Source organism: Bacillus rossius, chromosome 1 (assembly GCF_032445375.1).
Source record: "Bacillus rossius redtenbacheri isolate Brsri chromosome 1, Brsri_v3, whole genome shotgun sequence".
In the NCBI taxonomy this organism is placed as follows: Eukaryota; Metazoa; Arthropoda; class Insecta; order Phasmatodea; family Bacillidae; genus Bacillus; species Bacillus rossius.
Genome location: NC_086330.1, coordinates 376,412,397 through 376,432,954, shown reverse-complemented (window position 1 = coordinate 376,432,954; position 20,558 = coordinate 376,412,397). Strand labels below are relative to the sequence as shown.

The 20,558-nt window shown below is 35.7% G+C and overlaps 2 protein-coding genes across 2 annotated transcripts in view; one reads left to right on the top strand and one right to left on the bottom strand.

The window, feature by feature from the left end:
* The window catches only part of LOC134528543 (centrosomal protein of 104 kDa), a 40,840-nt gene extending 34,502 nt beyond the window's left edge, over nt 1-6,338 (top strand). The window contains exons 15-16 of the mRNA XM_063362263.1: nt 434-568; nt 6,086-6,338. Coding sequence (XP_063218333.1) covers nt 434-568; nt 6,086-6,132 — 182 coding nt within the window. The 3' untranslated portion in view covers nt 6,133-6,338. The remainder of the gene's footprint in view (nt 1-433; nt 569-6,085) is intronic.
* A 905-nt stretch (nt 6,339-7,243) lies between these two features.
* Nucleotides 7,244-20,558, bottom strand: part of LOC134528542 (tRNA (cytosine(34)-C(5))-methyltransferase) — a 44,487-nt gene continuing 31,172 nt past the window's right edge. The window contains exons 12-15 of the mRNA XM_063362262.1: nt 20,344-20,421; nt 20,106-20,259; nt 14,034-14,210; nt 7,244-9,523 (exon numbers count right to left, since the gene is read on the bottom strand). Of these exons, the coding sequence (XP_063218332.1) occupies nt 9,399-9,523; nt 14,034-14,210; nt 20,106-20,259; nt 20,344-20,421 (534 nt within the window). The 3' untranslated portion in view covers nt 7,244-9,398. The remainder of the gene's footprint in view (nt 9,524-14,033; nt 14,211-20,105; nt 20,260-20,343; nt 20,422-20,558) is intronic.

Below are 20,558 nucleotides of genomic sequence, written 5' to 3'. Positions count from 1 at the left end.
ATATCATTATTTGACAAAAAAATTAATCTACTGGAAAGCTTTCATAGTTCCTCTTGGATGTTCCAAGTCTAACATATCTCATTTTAAATATTTGCATGAGTACATAGTGTCAGGTTGATAACCATGAATTTTTTAAAGTCCTGTCACATCAGTTGTGTGTTGTGATACAGCACATGCTGCAGTAGGCTATTTTGGTGCACACAGACTCCGTCTGACACGCCCTGAAGGTGTTTTTTTCTCCTGTAATTGCTACTACAGCAGAATCCTGTGATAATGTTATTCAAAAGGGAAAGGCAAAAAAAATATATAAATAAACAAATGCAAGGGTTGTAGCATTTTAAAATGCTAGAAATAGCCCTTGTCAGTAGCGATGACTAGGAAAGAGAGAGTGGCGCGCGAGAAGCAGTGACCTCACAGTCTGCCTGGTCCGCAGCTGCAGATGCGACGGTCGCAGGGACTCGCTGCCCGCTGTGCCACACGAGCATCGCTCCCAGGGAGGACGGCTGGAGACAGCACCTGATCGTGGCCTCCTGCCCCAACCACCCGCGCCGGAAACACATCAAGAGCCGTGAGTGCCCTCTGCACCCTGTCCGCTCCGAGTTGTGACGTTTCCGAGAACCACATTAATGTGTGCTTTTCCGCAGGAACCCGTCTGTGAATTTTCCCATCGGAACTTCAGGCAGACGTAACGTGAACTATGTAAACAGAGTACCCAGGTGAATTTTTTTTGGCATTTGTACAAGTAGAAGAGCACCATTACTAGTATTGGCTTATTTCTTTCACATTCACAGCACACGTGGTGGTGATTTATGCACATTAATTACTTTCACATTACCACCCAATGTAATCACACACATGATTTTCCAGACATAAGCTCCGTATTGTGCACTATAATCAGAATTAATTTTTCTGCATCTTTTTCTTACTAGCGATTCATTGGAGGAACACATTTTGGCACTATGGAATATATGAAAATGTAATTAAGTTTTAGTCCAGCTGAGAAAACTCACTGAAGCTACATTTATTTTAGGAAAAAGGAAATAGAAATAGGAATGAGGGTGACTAGCCATTAATGAAAACAATACAATAAAGCACTGAGATTAAGACATGACATTTTTATAATTTCTTATATTTAAGCTTGTGTTTCAAACTGTGAAATTTCCCCACCCCCTCCACCAATCCAATATTGTTTACTCATGGGTCATATTTATATAAAAAAGAATATCCTTATAGTTAGAGCCAAGATTATATGGTCTTATTTTGAACCTGATTTTGTCATTTAAAACCACACATTTCGTCATTATTTTGTCTTTTAAAAAAATATGGGTTTTTTAAGCGATTTTTTTATGGTTCTTACACAATATATTTCACGATTGTGACATAAAAAATAGCAGCTGGGCCTGTTGTGTTGTTTAGAATCACATGTAATCAACATTTTAATGTTATGGTTAAACATTTTCTCTTAAAAAGTACCATACATTCTCAGGAACCGTCAAAAAAATTCTGATATTTTGGCACCAAAACAAAAATAATTGGGGAAAAAGTTGTAAAACTCACAATAAAAGTTTTTAAAAAGCCATTATTTAACACGCAGCATATATTGTGTGTGGGTTTATAATAATTGTACTAATGTTCGTATAAGAAGAGAGGAAAAAAAAGGACATTCTGCTTAAAAATACGGCAGCAGTAGCTTGTGCAACGTAAGTGGGAGCGCGGGAATCCGTCTAGACAGGCTGGCGGCAGCAGGCGGCGGATGCATGACGTCATACGGCTTACCTCTCCTTCCCTTGTCCAGACTTCAAGGTTCATCCCTCCCAGGCATACAAACCATCGTGTCTATCTCCCCCTCCTCCTTCAACATCCTTTGGCATGTGAAACTGTCAACATTCTTCCTCCCCTTCTCCAAACTGCGTTAGTCGAAAGCCAGGTTTGTATAGTCCATTTCTGGTTAAATGAAAAATTTTTAAGGGCCCCCGCGACAGCCATTTACCATTAATTGTTTTGATACAATTTGTTTGTTAGTTACACAACATTATTTCTGCTGGAAAATCACTGAAACTTCAAAATTTCTTTAATGGAAAAATTTAGCAGGGCCATAAAAGTATTCATTTTTACCGCAAATGAACTATACTCGCCCTTCCTGCCGGACAACATTCTCGGCGCGTGACGCATGGCAACTACAGTCGTGTGCCGCGCACAGCCACGAAAAACCTACGCGATTTCCAAACTACACTAGATATCCGACTGGAGTCTGTTTACGAAAAGCATTTAAGAATTTGTTAATGCCCAACTGGTTCTTTTGCTATCAGATCAAGAGGATTTAGAGGAGATAAAATGGCTAAAAGGCATGTCTTCGAAGTTTTAGGTGTAAAAAACCCGTTACAAATTTCTTGAAAGTATCAGAGGGAAATGCATTACACATTTATCTTTATTTTTCCGCCATATAATGTTACGGTCACCGCTCAAATTTCACAGTTATCTGACGGGAACGAGATGACTGCGCGCCAGTTCAGAGCCTATTGTTTTACCGCGCTAGAACTACCATTGAGCGTCGCTCTTATCATCCCGCTTCACTAACACACACGCTGACCAGACGGCGCCCTAAAGCTGATTAGAGGAAGCACGTAGAAATGCAAGGCAGGAAATTCTTCCAGCTTATCAACCAGGACCCTGGCAAGTCTTGACTATCAAGCTTTTCACATTAAAATATAACGGACTTGTATTGTGTAATTTCGGTGTTATTTAGAGGTTTTTCTTAAAAATCACTTTTTTTCACATTTTCCATATAAATTCACGGAAAATTTCGCGATTCACCATATAATCGTGGCCCTACTTATAGTACTTGCAAAATATTAAGGAAAACCTTCAGCTTGTATTCATAATAATTTCAAGAAAAACCTTATACTTTTTGAGTACAAGCATATCATTCAAAGTTGATTGGTACTTATAAAGAAGTAAGTGGGTAAGCATAACCTTTATGTTATATTTTTGAAGGATTGCACTGTTTCGAAGAAGAAAACGTACAAAGGCTTGCGTTAAGACTTCAAATGGAAATTTGTGATTGAGACGTGACTGGCTGGTATTACAGGTAGGCTGGAGGGACACCAGAAAAATCTAAAAATAAACCAGCCAGAATTTGTGCGTGCATGTTTTGTTAGCACAAGTGGCCATGTCTTGAGTTAGCTTTCCCTCTTCGGTGGTTGTAAATGCCCGTGAACTAGCAACGTGTGTGAATCCACATTCTCATGTCTTGTCAGGACAGGATTTTCATGACGCAACTGTTCCCTAACAATGTCTTTTTACAAGCTATTTATTTCCCACGCTTTTTAAATGCAAAATTTCACTTCGAACACTAGCCACCATTTGCAGCATCCATCGTGTATTGGCCTGTGAAAAGCACGCCTCGAATGGGTGTGACTAGCATGTTCCCCCAGCCCTGTTGCTGCATGGTGCCACATTGCTGGTATTGTTCACATTCCAATAAGCTGAGGCACGGTACACGAAGACTTCACTTGTGCTCTTAAAATTCTACTGAGGGTGGCCCTTACAGTGAAACAGGTTCCCCCCCCCCCCCCCCCCCCCAATTAGCCAGGCAGACGTAGGTCCCAACTAACCCAGATAATCAAGAGTTCACTGTATTTAATTTCAAGTTTTTAAAATGTTATTCAGTTAACAGATATTTATTGCGGTACTGGAAGTGTGTGCAAGTAAAATCTCTGTCCATCGTAGCTCAGGAAACTAAGCACAAAATTGGGATGGGAAAGCAACGCAAAAAAAAAGTACGTAGTTGCAGAAATGAAAAATGTAACCTCTTAAACACATAAAGAAAGAAAAAAGACTGCTTAGTAAATCACATGTTTTTTCTAACAATTTTCTTCCCGTTTCTTTAACACTTCATTCTGAGTCACATTTCTTTTAATGGTCAAGTCATTGTCGCAGACTTCGTGAACACCAGCAGGTAGTAAATTGCAGGTTGCTTTCTTTTATATATGCCAGTAACAATATGTACTTTAATTGCAAATATTATTAAACTGATAGTGACTATCAATTTATACACCGTTGAAACTATGTGACAATTACTTCTTTTAATGCCCATCTCAATGGAGTGTCCGTGGTTTGTGTTGTCGTAGTCCATGGTTGTTGTTGTCCCCCCCCCCCCCCCCCTTCACTTCTGGTGCGTGTGACGAAAATAATTCAAATAATAAATGTTTTTAAGTGTGAAATGACAAATATGCCGTGTTTTGAATTTTTTACACAAAATTTTCCATCATTATTTAGCGAGACAGTAGCGAAAAAATATTTTTAATATTTTTTGCATATTTAAAACGTAGCTTATTATTATATGTTTTTGATTATAAAGTTCCATTAAAAATTTAAAAAGGGGTATTTATATCGCACAGCTTATTTGTTGTATAAACCTATGAAGAAACGGATGTTGCGGCTGAAAGTTAAATAAAAAAATGTAAATAATGATTTAAGATTCAAGATGAAATTAGCTAAAATTGTTTTTATAATATTGCTGAACAAAAATACAATTTACCTGGCTACTGTTAACAATAAAAACTTTTGAAAAACTAGGGTTCAAATATGTAAATATGAGCTCATACAACCGCTAATTTACAAATACAGCGTTTTAAAAAAAGATTAACGTTTTTCGTAAAATAGATTGCAATGGCTTTCATAATATTTTTCCTTTCCTGAAAATTTTCTGGTTCACTACGTAGAGTAGAAGGTTGTCAAAAAAAGAGTCGAATAGGAACTCGAAGAAAGGTTAGTTGGTTGGTTAGGTTGAGTTAGCTGCACAAACATTTATTTCATAATTTAAACATTTCACTTTAGTATTATTTGTCTAATTATCTAAAGTAGTTACATGACTTGAACAAATTTGTTTAAGTGGGATTCTAATTCTCATTCTTACTATTCGAATTTGATATTCGTATTCGTGAAAAATTTGATAACCATATTTGAACTAAAAATCATATTTGCACATGCCTAGTTATTGCAAATGCAACAAATGCATTAGTTAAAGAAATTTGCTGGTAATAGTTTTTTATTATTAACTTAGTAATAGAGCTTTTATTATTATTATCATCATTATTATTTAAAACATTGGTTTCCCGGTATTGGATCGGCAAAATGTTAAAACCTGTACCAGTATCAGGTTTATTCCAGCATCAGGTTATAAATAATTTATACACTCATTTTGCGTAGTTTGAATTGAAATTTTGCTTATGTAAGAGTTAAAAATTAAAACTAACTTTCTTTAAAAATATAATTTTTTTTCATGGTGTAATTTAAAACAAATTTTATTGTGAACAATGATGTAGGGCTATTTTTTCTAACAAATTTTGAGTTTTTCTCACTAAACAGCATTAACTAACACAAAATAATCCTTACTGAGTCGAAGCCCAGATTTTGTCTTATTTGACGATAATCAAATCTGTGTTATCCACTTTGCAGATTATCTGCAGCTCTTATAGGATCAATATATATATATAATATATTAGTTGAATTGTACTACCCGTAATTGTATGGCTCAATGTGTACTTCAAAACAAATGGAAGAGAAAATATAAAATGCAGTTGCTGTGATATTACTCATGCTGCCGTCCACCTACGAAGCAGACCCGTGCTCTTGTACTGCACTGGCTAGTTTCATTCCCGCATTAGAGCCTGTTTCAGGACTTTGCCACGTCTGCCAATGTAGAATGATTTTAGCTTCACTACTACTCGGCTTCCCAGTGCCTTAGAAATGAAGTTTCGGTATGCTCAGCCATCTTCAAGTGTTAACAACTGAAGGCCTGGTGTTCTGGTTCAGTATTTCTATAGGGCCATTCCCAGCTGAGCTGTGGTTGGAGGAAGGTCTGGCGAATCAGAATGAGTCTGTTTAGTAGGTGTATCAGACTTGCATATGGCTAATTCTGCTGCTGAGAATGGCTGTACATTGAAAAATGCATCATAACACCAGGCCTGATCACCCTTGAAGATGGCTGCGACATTGGGCACCATTTCTACGTGCTCAACCTGGAATCAAAGTACTAGCCACAAAAGTTTAAGATCTAAAAATGTTTTTGTTGTGTTTGCAGGCTCCAAATCGCCATCCGAATGCAGGGAAGATTCAGCACATGAATAACTACCAGGAATGCAGAAAGAGAAAATATGTACTTAAAACATCCGACCATGGTATCTAGTTCGTCCTTTTCAATCCTACAAAAAAAAAAAAACTTTGATAATTGTTTAGTTATTTGCTGTGTTTATCACACTCAGAACAGTTTTGTCAAATCTTGGGAACTTGTATTTCAGACCGTCAAAAATAAAGATTGTATAATTATTTTAACTTAATGGAAGGTAATACTTCTACAAGAAGTTTTTTTTATGAAAGCTTTCACTATTCATCTTTCTTTAAGACTAGCTCATGCAGTGTCAGGGTATTGATTATAGTCTACCATTCTAAGGAAGTAAGGTTGATGCATATGTTTCATTTTTTTGAGCTGGAAGGTATTTTCATCAAAACAGGATAATGCACTCTGTTTCTATGACATCCTAGAATGTTTCAGCATAAAGTCCCTTTGATGGTCCAGAACCTTCTTGAAAATTCTTGAACATCTTGGAAGATTCTGGGAATTTCAGAAACTGGTAGTTTAGTAAAAAATTTCTTGAAGATTATATAACATTTAGACCATTTTCAGGTGTTTCTCCCCAGCTGCTTCACAGACTTCCCGTAAGAAGTCCATTGGTGTGATGCCCTTTTGACGCCCTTATCTTCTAACCTAGCCCCTACTGATGGAGGCCTACCATACATACAACCCTCATAGGGCGGCAAGGCTGGGTTGCGCAGTTATAGCGACACGCATGGATAAACCACGCTTACTTTATATTTCAGAAGTTTTTGTAAATAACATACAAGAAGTATCTCGAAAAGTTTTCAAACTTTCTAGAACTCTCTTCAGGTTTGTTCAACTTTGCCAACCAGCAGTACATTTTGCTACTCAGTGAGTCTATTCTAAACCATCCCAAAACATTTTCACCACCCACTCAGCTACTGCTACCAAACACTCTTTACCACCATAACAGCAAGTAGAGGGGAAGGGGGGGCAGTGGAGAAAGTGTTTAACACACTCATCAGTATACACATATAAAAGTCTAGTTAGATTTTGTGCATAGAACATCAAAATTCCTATAGCAATGATGGAATATGCATAGATAACTGGTGGTATACCCCAATTTGTTAGAGTAAATAAGACTTTATTACAAAACATTTTTTATTCTTTAAATAACATTACAACAAAAAAAAGTTCATTGTATACCTGTACATATCAGTTGGTGATACATACCATTGTAACAAAAATAATTCACAAACACATTTAAATCACTTAATAACACCAATGTTCAATGATTAAATGACAGGAACAAGGTGCTCACAAGCTAGTATTCAAACACAGAAAACCTACCGGTCGATGTAGTTTCTAATATGGTTCAGAACAAATATTTTAGCTACATAATGTATTGTATCTTTCACAAAATCAAATAATTTTAGTTTGTAGGTTATTAATTATGCATACAGCATAAAACTCAAGTTATAAATAATTTAATGAATTTTTAATAATGCATATACATAAATGTGTGTGTGTGTTTGTCCCATATGCATCCCTAAACCATTCATACGATTGTGATGAAACTTTGGTGAGTTTTTGTGTGCATGCCTGGAGCTATATGCAAAAAGCTGGTTACAACAGAAAAGTAAAAATAAATTAGCAATTTTTTGTGTGCTTGAAACACGTGCCATCATTAATGGATAAAAAAAAAATAGTTTTACAAGATGTAAGATTAAACAATATATTCATTTTTTCCACTCCATTAAGGTCACATATTCTGGTACAAAAAATATCCTTATTAAATTATATTCAATGCTTTACCATGAAAAAAGATTTATTTCATTGTTTAGTTATATTTTGGTGCTAAATGATGAATTAACTTGCATTTTGGTGTTGTCTGTTGCATTGGTATGCTTTACGGTGTTATTTATGTTATATCGCAATTTGCCATATAATCGTGTCCCTACTTGTCAGGTGAAGATGCATAGAGGCCTAGCACTCGCTTCATCACGGCACCACCCTCTCCCGTTGGGGCTTATGTACACGGCTGCACAAAGTAATGAACTTGAAATAACTGTTCACTTGAACAATAAACTCATTCTTTATACTGTAAGAAGTTAGCAAGAGCTTGTTAAAATTTATGAAGTGCAACTACTTTGGCCACAAAGAGACATCCTACATAAACAAGTGTCCTTTTCGTCATTAGTATATTAATATTTCAATAAAAGAAGTATTTTCAATCTAGAAAAAGTTGAACAATATGAAAAATATGGTTCTGGGGTCAGGATAGTACTGCTGTATTTATGCACACACGTTTGTATTATTATTTTCATCATAAAATATTTACAAGTCATTATTAAAGTAATTCTCATTTACTCATTATGTAATAAAACTAGGAACTTACTGTTCAGACCGCTAAACGTGGCAATTATGGTCCATCTCAAATTCGCATCAAAATTTACGATACTGACATCATCAGCCTGTTTTGGTACATCAGAACAAGTATATTGGCTCAGCTCTAAAAAAAAATTAGAATGTGGAGAGAAATATGAAAGATTGTAGTTAAGATGTAGGAACACAAAATATACAGTGCTCATGATGTGAAGGTGCAAGAGAGATAATAATCAGAGATTGCTGCCTCAACATATTTAATTTGAGTCTCTGTATTAAGGTACTAAAGACAACAGTCGTGACTAATTGTCTGCTCAGTGACTAATCATTGAGAGGCCAATACTCTGCTTCCAGTAGGTGGAATAGCAGGTTTTCTGAGATACGATGGTATCACCTTGAATAAGACATGTTTGGGTGTCCATCCACTGCTAAATGAAGTTCAGGGTTGGTATTTAGCACAGCATGGACAATTACAGGTGTCTTGAAGTTGGGTTTCCGGTTAGTGTGCACTAATTTGGTTCACTATTTGAATGGTGGTTTGGCTTTAAGAGTGAAAACTGTAGGGATTATAGGAGACTGGGGCGGCGCTGGAGCATGAAATACCACGACCACCTGAACCAGCAGTGATATCCGACAGCCGTAGCGCTACTTGACAGATGTTGCTCAGTGCCTCGCCAATCAACAGATAAACCTACGGCCAGTAACCGAGACGTCCACAGTGGTGGTACCGTAACACGAAGCTAAGTCCTCAATCTCTGAATACAAGATCCTAGCGACTCATAAACCTCTGAAACAAAATTTATGCACCCTAAACTTCATTCATTTGCAAAATGTGAAGTATACTAACCTGTGAGTACTTGCGTTCCCGACCCTTAACCAGTCATTGTGACGAGGATGGTGTTTGCTACCCACTTTACGGTGGCACCCCATCACCGGCCCCTGGGGCACAGACCAAGCCATCCACCTCCATCCGCATCGCCTCCGCGTCCCTGCTGCCCCCTTCGCTCGCCGACTTGTCTTTGAAGGCCTTCTTCACCTCTGCACACAACCACGTCAACACATTTCATACTCATACCGTGCACAATGACATGACTCAAGGTAAATAGATTCATCTGGCTAAATATACATAACATGGTTCACACCTTTTTCTGCAAATAAAAAAAAAATTAAGTCTTCACCGCTATCGAGAGGTTGAAAACTCCCTCGACAAAAAAAAAACAATGTTGAAAAGTTCACGTAAAAAATAATTTTGTTGGTTGGTTCGATTCTTAAAGATAAGCCCCTAATGTCCAATATTATATCTGAAACACATATGTAACCCAAGCATAGTGTCTATCTGAAATTTGTAGCCCTAACATTTAATTTTATTATTATTTACATTGATAAGTTCAAATTAAGGCAGTAAAAAACACACATTTTTTATTTTAAAAGTGAGATACAAAATACACAATATGAATTTGAAATACTTTTTAAGTATAACTTCTAATCATGTAGCAACATTAACGTTGTTTCCTGCAAAATCGGAAACAAAAGATTAAAATACCTGAATCTATCTACTTTCAATCAGTCTTTATTAAGGAGTTCAGGTTTCTAAATGAAATTTAAACACTTTTTTAAGGGCCCTTATTCAATTAAGGATAATTTTACGGATATTAAAGTAGAACACAAACCCTGCACAAGTTGGCCCACAACCTAATTCTGGAACGTTTCAAATCCCAAATGTACACATTTAGTAGAACTGGTCCTTTTCACCATGCTAAAGTGTTGGTTGCAAGTAGGCTTCTGCGATCCTGCTCTTTTTGTTTGAATGAATATTAAATTATTTATGAATATATAATATTTTGTGAATCAAATTTTAAAATAGTAAAAGTTTTTTTTTCCACACTTCACAAGTGCAAAAATACATGAGATGATACACACACAATATAGTGGCATAAAATGCAAGAAAATAAAAAAAATTGGCAATGCTTTTTCTTAAACTGAAAAATTTTTAATTTATTTGAAAACGGTTTAATCAATTAAGTGATACAATACATTAAAATACAGTATTTTTTTTTACCATTTTTAATCACAATCACAAATTATATGTTACATATAAAAAATGTACGTACAGTGAATTCTCTCTTTAAAGCCATCTTCATATTCGTACAATTCAATATAACATACAAAGTCTGTCCCTTAAACTGCATCCATAAATCAGTGGGCATATTATCAAACATGGATTTTGTCATCTGCATAAATTACCTCAGTAATACATACATGTTTATGTCACATTAGAACAATTTATCCAAGTTTTTAAATACAGGGATGTAACTGTTTTAATATTCTTACTCATTTACAATTTAACTGGAAATATTAAGCTTGTCTACATGATTAACGGTTGTCTTTGCTATCTTGAATTTAGTGACTTTAGGCTATTAATTATCTTTAAACTATGAGTTACAAACTATAAACGGCTTTAAATATTTGTCTCTAATTTTTTAATAAATATTACATAATTTTTTTAAGTATTCAAATAAAGATAAATTACACTATATTCAGTAATGGGTTTGATCATGGAGGGTTTTGATACCACTACACTCTATCTGTTCAAGATGTCGTGTGTCTATCATGATGGCAGCCATTTTATTGTTTTCTGAAGAACCTTACAGTAACAAACAAAAGTCCGACTTTTAAACAGTGCTGTAAATATAAAATTGATTTGGCAAAAAATATGTTAATACAGGCCTGCCGTTTTTACGGATATTATCCGTTTTCACGGATATTTGAAGCTTAAAACGGACTAACGGATAAACGGCGACATTCACGGATATTTACGACGCTTCGCCGATATTTTCATATTTGAATTTCGTTCGTGTAAATATTTACATTCAACTACCTATTTGAAGTTGTCAAACCATACAAGCATCCAACAGTAAAGCAAACATTCACATTAGGTGTAGCGCCATGGAACTTCCAATCGTTTAACCACAAACCAAAAACATATACTCCCACATATCGTTTCATGAAGTACAATATCTATGGTTTCGGGGGAAATGTTTTTGGTTTGTTGAGTTAAACGCTAGAAGTGTCATGGCGTCAGTAAACATTGGTATTTTTTGCCATTACAATGTTTCAGGTGCGGCATTTGTTTACAAACTTCTTATGTGATTTAAGTAGTAGTTTTGGTCATAGCTGATTGTGATGGAGAAAAAACGAAAGGCTTCGCCGGACAGGTCACTTTATAAACAGCATTATTGTAAAGAATGGGAGCAAGAATTGAAATGGTTGAGGCGTGGCAAAACAGAATTTTCCGCCGTTTGTTCGACTTGCAACTCGGAACTGAACGTGACAAAGGGCAGCTTGAAGACGCAAGTTCATGCGGAAAACCATCGAGCTGCTGATCAGAGTTGTTCTTTGACGAGTTTTGTAACCAAACCAAACAAAATAATTGATGCGGAACTGTTATGGGCGAACTTCGTTTGTGCAAACAATTTATCTGTGAAACTCGGTGATAATTTCACGAAACTTGTCCCGCATGTTTCCAGATAGTGAAATCGCAAGAAACTTCCCTTGTTCTCTCACTAAAACTAGCCAGATAATTATTTAATCTTTGGGTACATCAGCTGCAGATTATGTTACCTATGCAATGAAAATACAATTTTTCATACTGATGATCGATGAATCAACTGATGTTACAGTCACTAGGCAGGTTGTAGTGTTTGCAAGGTTATTTCCATCCGAGATTGTTGAAACTCATCTGTACAAAGTAATGGCTTTGAGTGGTGCTGCAACTGGAGAAAATCTGCTGTGGAAAGGGTTTTCAGCAATCTCAAGATGGTTAAAACTGTTCACAAATCGTCAATGGAATCACCAATGTTAAATGCGCTGTTGCATTGCATAATGAGAACATCTGCAGGTCTGGCTTTCAAGCCCACTGACGAGATGCAGAAAAGAGCACAGAACATGAAAAAGTAGCTAGTTAATGATGTGAAATACATTTGTTTTTTTTATACTTGTAAATAACTTCAGTTGCATGGATGTATTTATAGTTTATAAATAAGAAAAGCACCAAAGCCTTAACTGAAGAGAAATTTTTAAATTACGTACTTTTCATATTATTGTGATACCAACTATTAGTTTTGTAATGTAAGTGGCAGATCTTAAAAAATTTTTTTACATTCATTTGATTTTTTTTTAAATTATGTTTTGGAATGCAATGTATATTTAAAATTACCGCGAAAAATAAATGATGTCAATTACGGCTATAAATTTTACAGGATTTTTAAATGCTGAAACGAGGATTTAGGAACCCAATTTGGTGGCAGGCCTAGCATAAATTGTCACAGTATGAAATTAATCGGAAAACATGTTTTCCACTGCTTTGTAAACTTGCAAAGGCAAAGCTTATTCTTCCACACAGCAATGCAGGGGTGGAAAGGATATTTAGTAAGCTCAACCTTATCAAGACAGCGCACAGGTCATGTCTTGAATCACCAATGCTAAATGCTTTGTTGCATATCTCTTCTAGGAAGAATATGGCAGAATTCCAGCCAACGGAAGAAATGAGGAATAGGGAAAAACATGTGAAAAAGTGATATTTAAATACTGCCAGTGGTGAAGTGTAGGCTACGTGTGTGCGTGTGTGTGTGTGTGTAAATACTTGTATAAAGTGTTAAAAATTGAATTGTTTTGATTGAAATATAGTTACGTACATTATGATCGAGTAATTTTCATAAAAATTGCATTTTTTTTTGTATTTTTTAATGTACAGGATTTTACAGGATATATCATATTCAAAACAAGGATATTACAGGATATTTCACATTTCAATCAAGGATATTGTTTTCAAAGTGGTGGCAGCCCTGTGTTAATATAATATGTGTTTCTTTGTGTCTATGCCATAGTAAACTCTGTGATCACCCTAAGTATTAAAAATAAAGTGTCAGCATTATTGCTACAAAATGCTTAAAGGTGTTGAAACCTGCAAGAAATTATAGATGGCAAAACATTTTTTATTGCTCCAACAAAACAGTCAAAAATCATATTGAACTGAGCAAATATTTGAAATAAATGCATAAAAATTACACCTAAATATGCAAAATATTCTCTCTTATATCATTTTACTTAAATTTTTTTCCATATTTTCGTAATGTATTTTATAAGTACCAGTTTATTGATCGCTATAATTTGATTTAAAATATTGTATATTGTTTCCAGAACAATATACTCACTGTATTAGTGTTGGAAATAGTAGAACCAAAGAGTATAATTTTGTGACAAGTTGGTTAAATCTCTCCATATAGTACCCAATTATATGGTAGTGTCAAATTGTTGGTCCCGGAGAATTCACTGTACTACGTTTTAGAAAACAAATCTCAATATTTGCCAAATCTTCTTGGCTTCGCATTTATAATGAGTACGTATAATAAAAAAATATTTGATTTGAAATGTTGAAAAGAATATGTATCAACTAATTCATAAATACCAAATAGTTTTCTAATACTCAAAGACATCTAGTTTCCTGTCTGTGATGCAAACAATTAGACTTTCGAGTGCTGGGACCCACCGTAGTCTGACACATCGGCGCCGCACAGGCGCAGGTAGCGCACGCAGTCGGGGCTGGAGACGTAGGCCCGGGCCGAGGTGGCCCCCCTCCAGCCGGCCGTGACCAGGGAGAGGGGGGGGTAGTCGGGCTGGTCCTCCGGCGGGCGGTCCTCACACACCAGCACGCAGCTGCCCTGCTCTGTCACACCGTGCCACACACCTTCCCTTCACTTCACTTCACTTCTCGTGTTCGTTTCACACATTGTTATATACTTTATTTTCTTCTTGGTTTGAATTTTTAAAACATTTACAAACATAAACCAATTTTAATCTACCACCTATATTTGTAATTTAATTAATTTTAAATGTAACACTTTTATTACCAAAATCTAACAGGACACCTTTAGGCAATACAAATGAATATAATACGATGGTTTTTACCACCAAAAGCTAAACCAATAAGTAAGAGTTGCATTATAATCACAAACTTGTATCTTGCGGCTGGAAGATGCGAATTTACAGCGATGGAAACAGCTTACTTAAAATGCCACACGCTCCGCCTTCTAACTGCATCACTTAAGCCACTTAAGACCGCGGGTAATTACTGCCTCCTGAACCTCCGCATGATCTATCTGCCAGCGACTACAGCCATCAAACTCTTTTCCTTATAAATTTCTGCCCTGGCGTGTATTGCAGTCCTTGCGCTCATAACAATACTTACAAAAAAATAATTTCCCCAGTTCTAAAATTGATTTCAGTGGAATTTTTAACTTATGTATGGCTTTTCTTAAGTCTCTAGAAACAAAAATTTTTTCTCAGTAACATGATTCATCAAAAAATATAAATATACCCCCAGCAAAAATATCTTACAATTTTGTTTTGACCAACTCCAATTAATTGTGCTGGTAGCTTTAGTGATATGAATTACATAGACACTCCATTATGCACACTACGTAGTGTGAAAACCTATTAAACTGTGTATAACTCCAGAAACATGTGATCCCAGGTTTAAAAAAAGTGTTGCATGAGGGAAATGCGGAAAAAAATGTTTTCACAACTATTTTTTTCCTAAAAATATTGCTACTTGTACTAACGCCAGCCAAAGCTATTATGAATTATGCATGCACTTATATATGTATTGATAAAAAAATTTTATTTTTAACTAGTAATGGGTTGAATCTCAAATTTCTTTAGTCCGATTCTCAAAGAGTGCCTACATCCACCCCTCGAATCCAAATCTAGGTTTCCGGACTCAAAAATGACTTAATGTATGAGAAATAGGGTTATGCGAATGTTCGGTATACCGAAACCGAAATCGAAATTTTGCTACTTTCATTTTCGATTTCGGTAAGAATTTCATCTGTCGAAGTTCGTTTTTTGCAAAATATTTCGAGCCAAACGAAAGTTCAATTGCTTACCGAAGTTCGTTTGCTCTAGTTGAAAAAGAACTCGTAATTTAATAAAAATGTACAGTAGAATACCGGTACAATAACGTACCATAATATAACGTATATTTCACTTTAACGTATTTTTTTTAAGTTCACGCCAAAAATCGTATCTTCGCCATGCAAAACGGTTTCAGTTTAAAGTATCATATTTTCACTATAACGTATAAATTCTACTAGTAGCATGGCATTACTACACCAAAATTTACTTAAACTGGTAAATAAATTTCCAGCTAAATGATTAATGTAGTAGAACAAAGATACACAAATACCACCGGAACGTATTTTCTAACCTCAAAATTCTCAAAACAAAGTTAACAAACAGTTGCGCGCACTACCATGGATTATACTGTACGTAGTATGCGACGTGAGCAACACAACACCATTCGATACATCGAAAGACGGCAGTGTGAGAGAAGTATTCATTATTTAGACAAAAGTGTTACGCTACGCTAAAAATACTGTCTGTGCCGGGATTGTTTATTGTTATTGTTGAGTTTATTTTCAGGTTACGTTATTTAGACACCGCATTGTATTTGTGCTACAATATGAATGATCCTGGAGATAAAAAGAAACTAAAGCAATTCACGCTTAAGGAAAAAGTGGATATACTCAGAGAACTAGACAAGGGGAAAAAGCAAGTCGCAGTTGTGAATACATATGGCATTGCGTCTTTCCTGTAGCTATTTTTTTATATATATTTTTTTCTCTTTGTAAAGATGATATGTATGTATGTAAGTACAAAAACTGGAGGTCCCTGTAAGTACTTAGCACTGAGATTCTACTGTAATGTCTTTATATGATTTGCATGTTATTACTAATAACGTAATAACATATGCAAATCATATAAAGACATTAATTAGAAAAAAGATTTCCATTTACATGGTGATGAAAAAAAAAAAAGTTAATGAAAATACGGTAAAATCATAATTTGAACAAACATGGCAGATAAAGTAAACAAAATTCAAACGTGATTACAGTAGGCCTAGGTATCAAAACAAAATCATGCAATATTTGAAAAATTACCTGATTCATTTGCTTTAAAACAGTAGTGTAGGTACTATATTCGTAAAACATACATTCCAGAACTGTTAGTACACTATTTAGTATTTACCGTATACACATAAACAAAGAACATACCTACTTTTATTCGCGCACGGCCAAACAAAAACATTGTCGTCGGCTTTATTTAAATTGTACATACTCTGTCTGGCATATAAAATCCTCATAATATACAGCCAATTAGACAAAACGGTCAACAAGTCACTGCGTGTAATGACCACTTGGCAGCAACAATTTATGTTTTGTTTTGACCATGTCCATTGCCTAGTTTACAGCTTCCTGAGCTAGCCATGTGTGACAGTGGTGCAAGATGGTGGCCGTTCCGCAGTAGTCACGTGTTTTTTCATCAGTACCATGCACGTGATAAATATATTATCATAGACTGTGACATTACGACTGTAAAGGAAATAGTCTGTGCGCTGAAAGATCTGGATTGATTCTTGAAACTTACGAGTGACATGGGGCTGTGTTGTGTGGTCTAGGGCGGATGTTGATTATATTAAATAGCAATATTTATATATACATCAAAATACACCGAAATGATTTAGGTAATAGAATTTATTACTGAAGAGCAAATTTTGGGGCTTTTTTTTCTTTGTTAATTAAATAAATTTCGCTTAACTTTCGTTAAGAATATAATTATCTCATATAAAAATTCATTTTCGTTTCACTTTCGCGAAACTTGATAAATTTTCTTTCACTTTCATTTCGTGTGGATGAAGTCACTTTCGCACATCCCTAATGAGAAATAAATTTTTTAACAATAATCAAATTATTTTACCGTATTTACTCGCGTAAAGGCCCCGCCCGCGTATAAGCCCCCCTCCTTGTTTTGTAAACATTTATGAGAAAAAATTTAAAAACGTGTTTTTCTGGGTTTATCTGAGGGCAGGGCAGCTTGGTATGCATCAAACAACAAGCCATGTATTGTGAGCGGCGGGAGGTGATTTTGTAAGCGGCAGTGATACAGAGACTGGTATTATAGTTTGTCCGTTCTCAGTAGGCCGTCGTCGTGAGGCATGCCAGACGTAAGCAGTTAGTCCTATCTAAAACGACATAAAGATAAAGAAAGCTGGACTCACGGGCTTGTGTTGATGTGCAGTGTTGACGGAGTAGAAGAGGGGCGGAAGAGGGGAAGTGAAGGAGGAAGGGAAGTGGGTGGAGCAGGTACCTACACTCCTTTGTCTGGTTGGCTGGCTAGCTGGCAGGAGGGAGGTTAAGCCACGCCTCTGCCTCTCTCCCCTCCTGTCTCAGCGCTGCCTCTGCCTCTCTCCCCCTTGTCGTAGCGCTGCCACTCCCCCCTGCGGAGTCGTTGCCTCCCCCGCCTTCCTCATTCGAACAAAGACGCACAACTTGAAAAGAAAAATATATTTTTTCCTCCAAATTCGCGTATAGGCCCCCTCCCCTTTTTTGGAGTCAAAATTTGGGGGAAAAAGGGGGGCGTTTACGCGAGTAAATACGGTATTGCTAACCTATACCAACCCAAGTTACAATATCACATTGTATTTATACTTAACTTAACCATTTAATAACACAAACTACTTGAAGTATCACAATGCCATATGGCAGAATGATTCGAAAACATGCCAGGAAATTAAGAAAAAATCTTTTCAATGATTTCCCTCCTATTTAAAAATGTTTTTTTTTTTTTTTTTTTTTTCAAAATCACATTGTTTTTACAAAATAGAAACAGTTTTGGGTTTCAGAAGCTCAAATACATAAGAATATAAGTTGATCTCCATAACTTTCTTAACCAAACAATTACAATAACTTACTATTGCAACATTAAAACACAAACACCTGGTACATACTAAATAAAGTGATACACCAACTCTATCTTTGGACATAAACAGGGCGGAACCTACACAATGTGTCTTCATATACCATTAACAATTATTACTTGGCCAAACCTATAAGAATTCTAAAACATTAGTGTAAACAAACAAGAAGAGAGGTTAAACCGTATTATTTTTCAATTCTGTTTGTACGTTTTCCGAGAAAATACAATTATCTCCACCTGAAAAACAAAATTTTAAGTAAATATAGCAACCTATACATTTATATTTGTTTCATGAACTAAGTTTTCCAGATAAGTACATTACAGTCAAACCTCTATCTATCGAACTCGCATGTATCGATTGTCCGTGTTTATCGTATACTTTCTACGGTCCCGGAAAAATTGCCATACAACTAAGGTTAAAAAAGTCCGCTTGTACCGATGTTCGAATTACCGTTTTGTCCGCATTGATCGTACAAAATATGTGGTCCCGTCACTATAAATTATAATAGATGATCGTTTAACCATAAAGATTTTGCAGAAATAACCATTTCTTAGAAAGAAACCGTCATAAAAACAGTAACGATAGTATACAGTAGCAAAAATCACCTTAAATCTGCAGCCAAGTAATGGAGCACGTAAATATGAAAAGACAAATGAACAACAACTTACGAAGAAATATGGATGATGTACCATAACTACAGTACAAACCCAATTGTTATCCTAAGATAATTACCATAAAAAGAACTAAAGATTCTTTGTCGATACCATAATTACTACAGAAGCACGATAGCTACCACATTTGCACTACAGTTACCGTAACAACTGAGATGTATATTTACCGTGACGGAAATGTATTTATTTATGACATTAAAATTAAAGAACATTATTGAAAAAAAAGGATGTTAAATTTTTATATGTACGTTTGGCACATGTTGCGAAGAAATAATGCGATCTGAAAGAATGCAGTACTACTACGAAAAGTGAAAAGGGTACTCGTGGATTTTTAGGTTATGGCAGTATCTCTCGTTTTTCAGTAATTTCGGCCGAAAATTAACAAACGTATCGGAAGTCGACAGAAATGCAGATTCAACTAAATATTGGTAAAATCGGCTTCTTCAGTACAGACTTCAGGATATTGAAAAAGTCTTTAATTTCCATGTAGGTTTATTGTGCATGTTTTTTTTTTTGCAAGTGTAAATTGAATTAAGTAAAATACTTCCATTTTTATTTATTTTTCAACTGATTTAACTTTAATGACAAGTAACTGATATATTTGACACTAATTTTGGGTTGAAATATTATTTTTTAAAAATTCTTAGAGTGAAGTCCACATCTATTGAATGTCCGCATCTACTGAATTTTTTTGTTGGTCCCCTGAAAAACGATAGATAGAGGTTTGACTGTAAATGTATTTAATTTACTTAATACATAAAAAGAATAATATTTTGGGGAATATTTAAATTAGTTCAAAAGTAAACAAAAATAAGCCTAGTAAACTTAAAAAAGTTTGACTGTGGGATTTCAAATTTACGATTTTTACTCCAATTGTTTTAGAATCTTTTTCCGTGAATCCCAAATCTTTTGGAAACTGGAGTTTCTGTGGGTACAAGGATTAGACTGACCCATCAATAATTTTAACTCATCTTAAAACACTGTTTTTTGGTTAAAAGTTAATTTTTTCTTTCACGTTTTCCGGCCTTTACATTTTCTGTGAAACTAAACAAAAAATTTTTATTTTCCTGCTGGAATGTGGGAAATCAAGTTTCTGTTCTGCACGCCTTCTACTGGAAAGGACGTGAGCGGTTACCTATGTTCTGGAACTGCTGCCGAGCCTCTTCGCTGAGCAGGTCGAAGTGCGGCGGGAAGGCAGGGCTGTTCATGTCCAGGAGGGTTATCATGTCCTTCCGCCCGACCCGCACCTTCCGCTTGGAGCCCACGTACGGGAAGATGGAGTGAATGCCCTGCAAGTCACGCAATTCGCTACGTCACCGGTGCGGTGTCCAAGAGTCGAACACTCGGACGTGTGGGCCACAACACCACCTTACCTCATTGGCCAGCCTGAAATTGCAAGTTGTGCCTTTATTGTCGCTCCGGGCAAACGTCTTCACTCCAGTGTTGATTATCTGCAACAAGTCATACACATAAACTTTATGTTGCAATTTAAAAAAAAATTCAGTATATTATTAAGAATACAAAATCAGAAAATATGGCTAATAGAAAAATATTAGCATTTTATTTTACAATTCATTATTTAAAATGG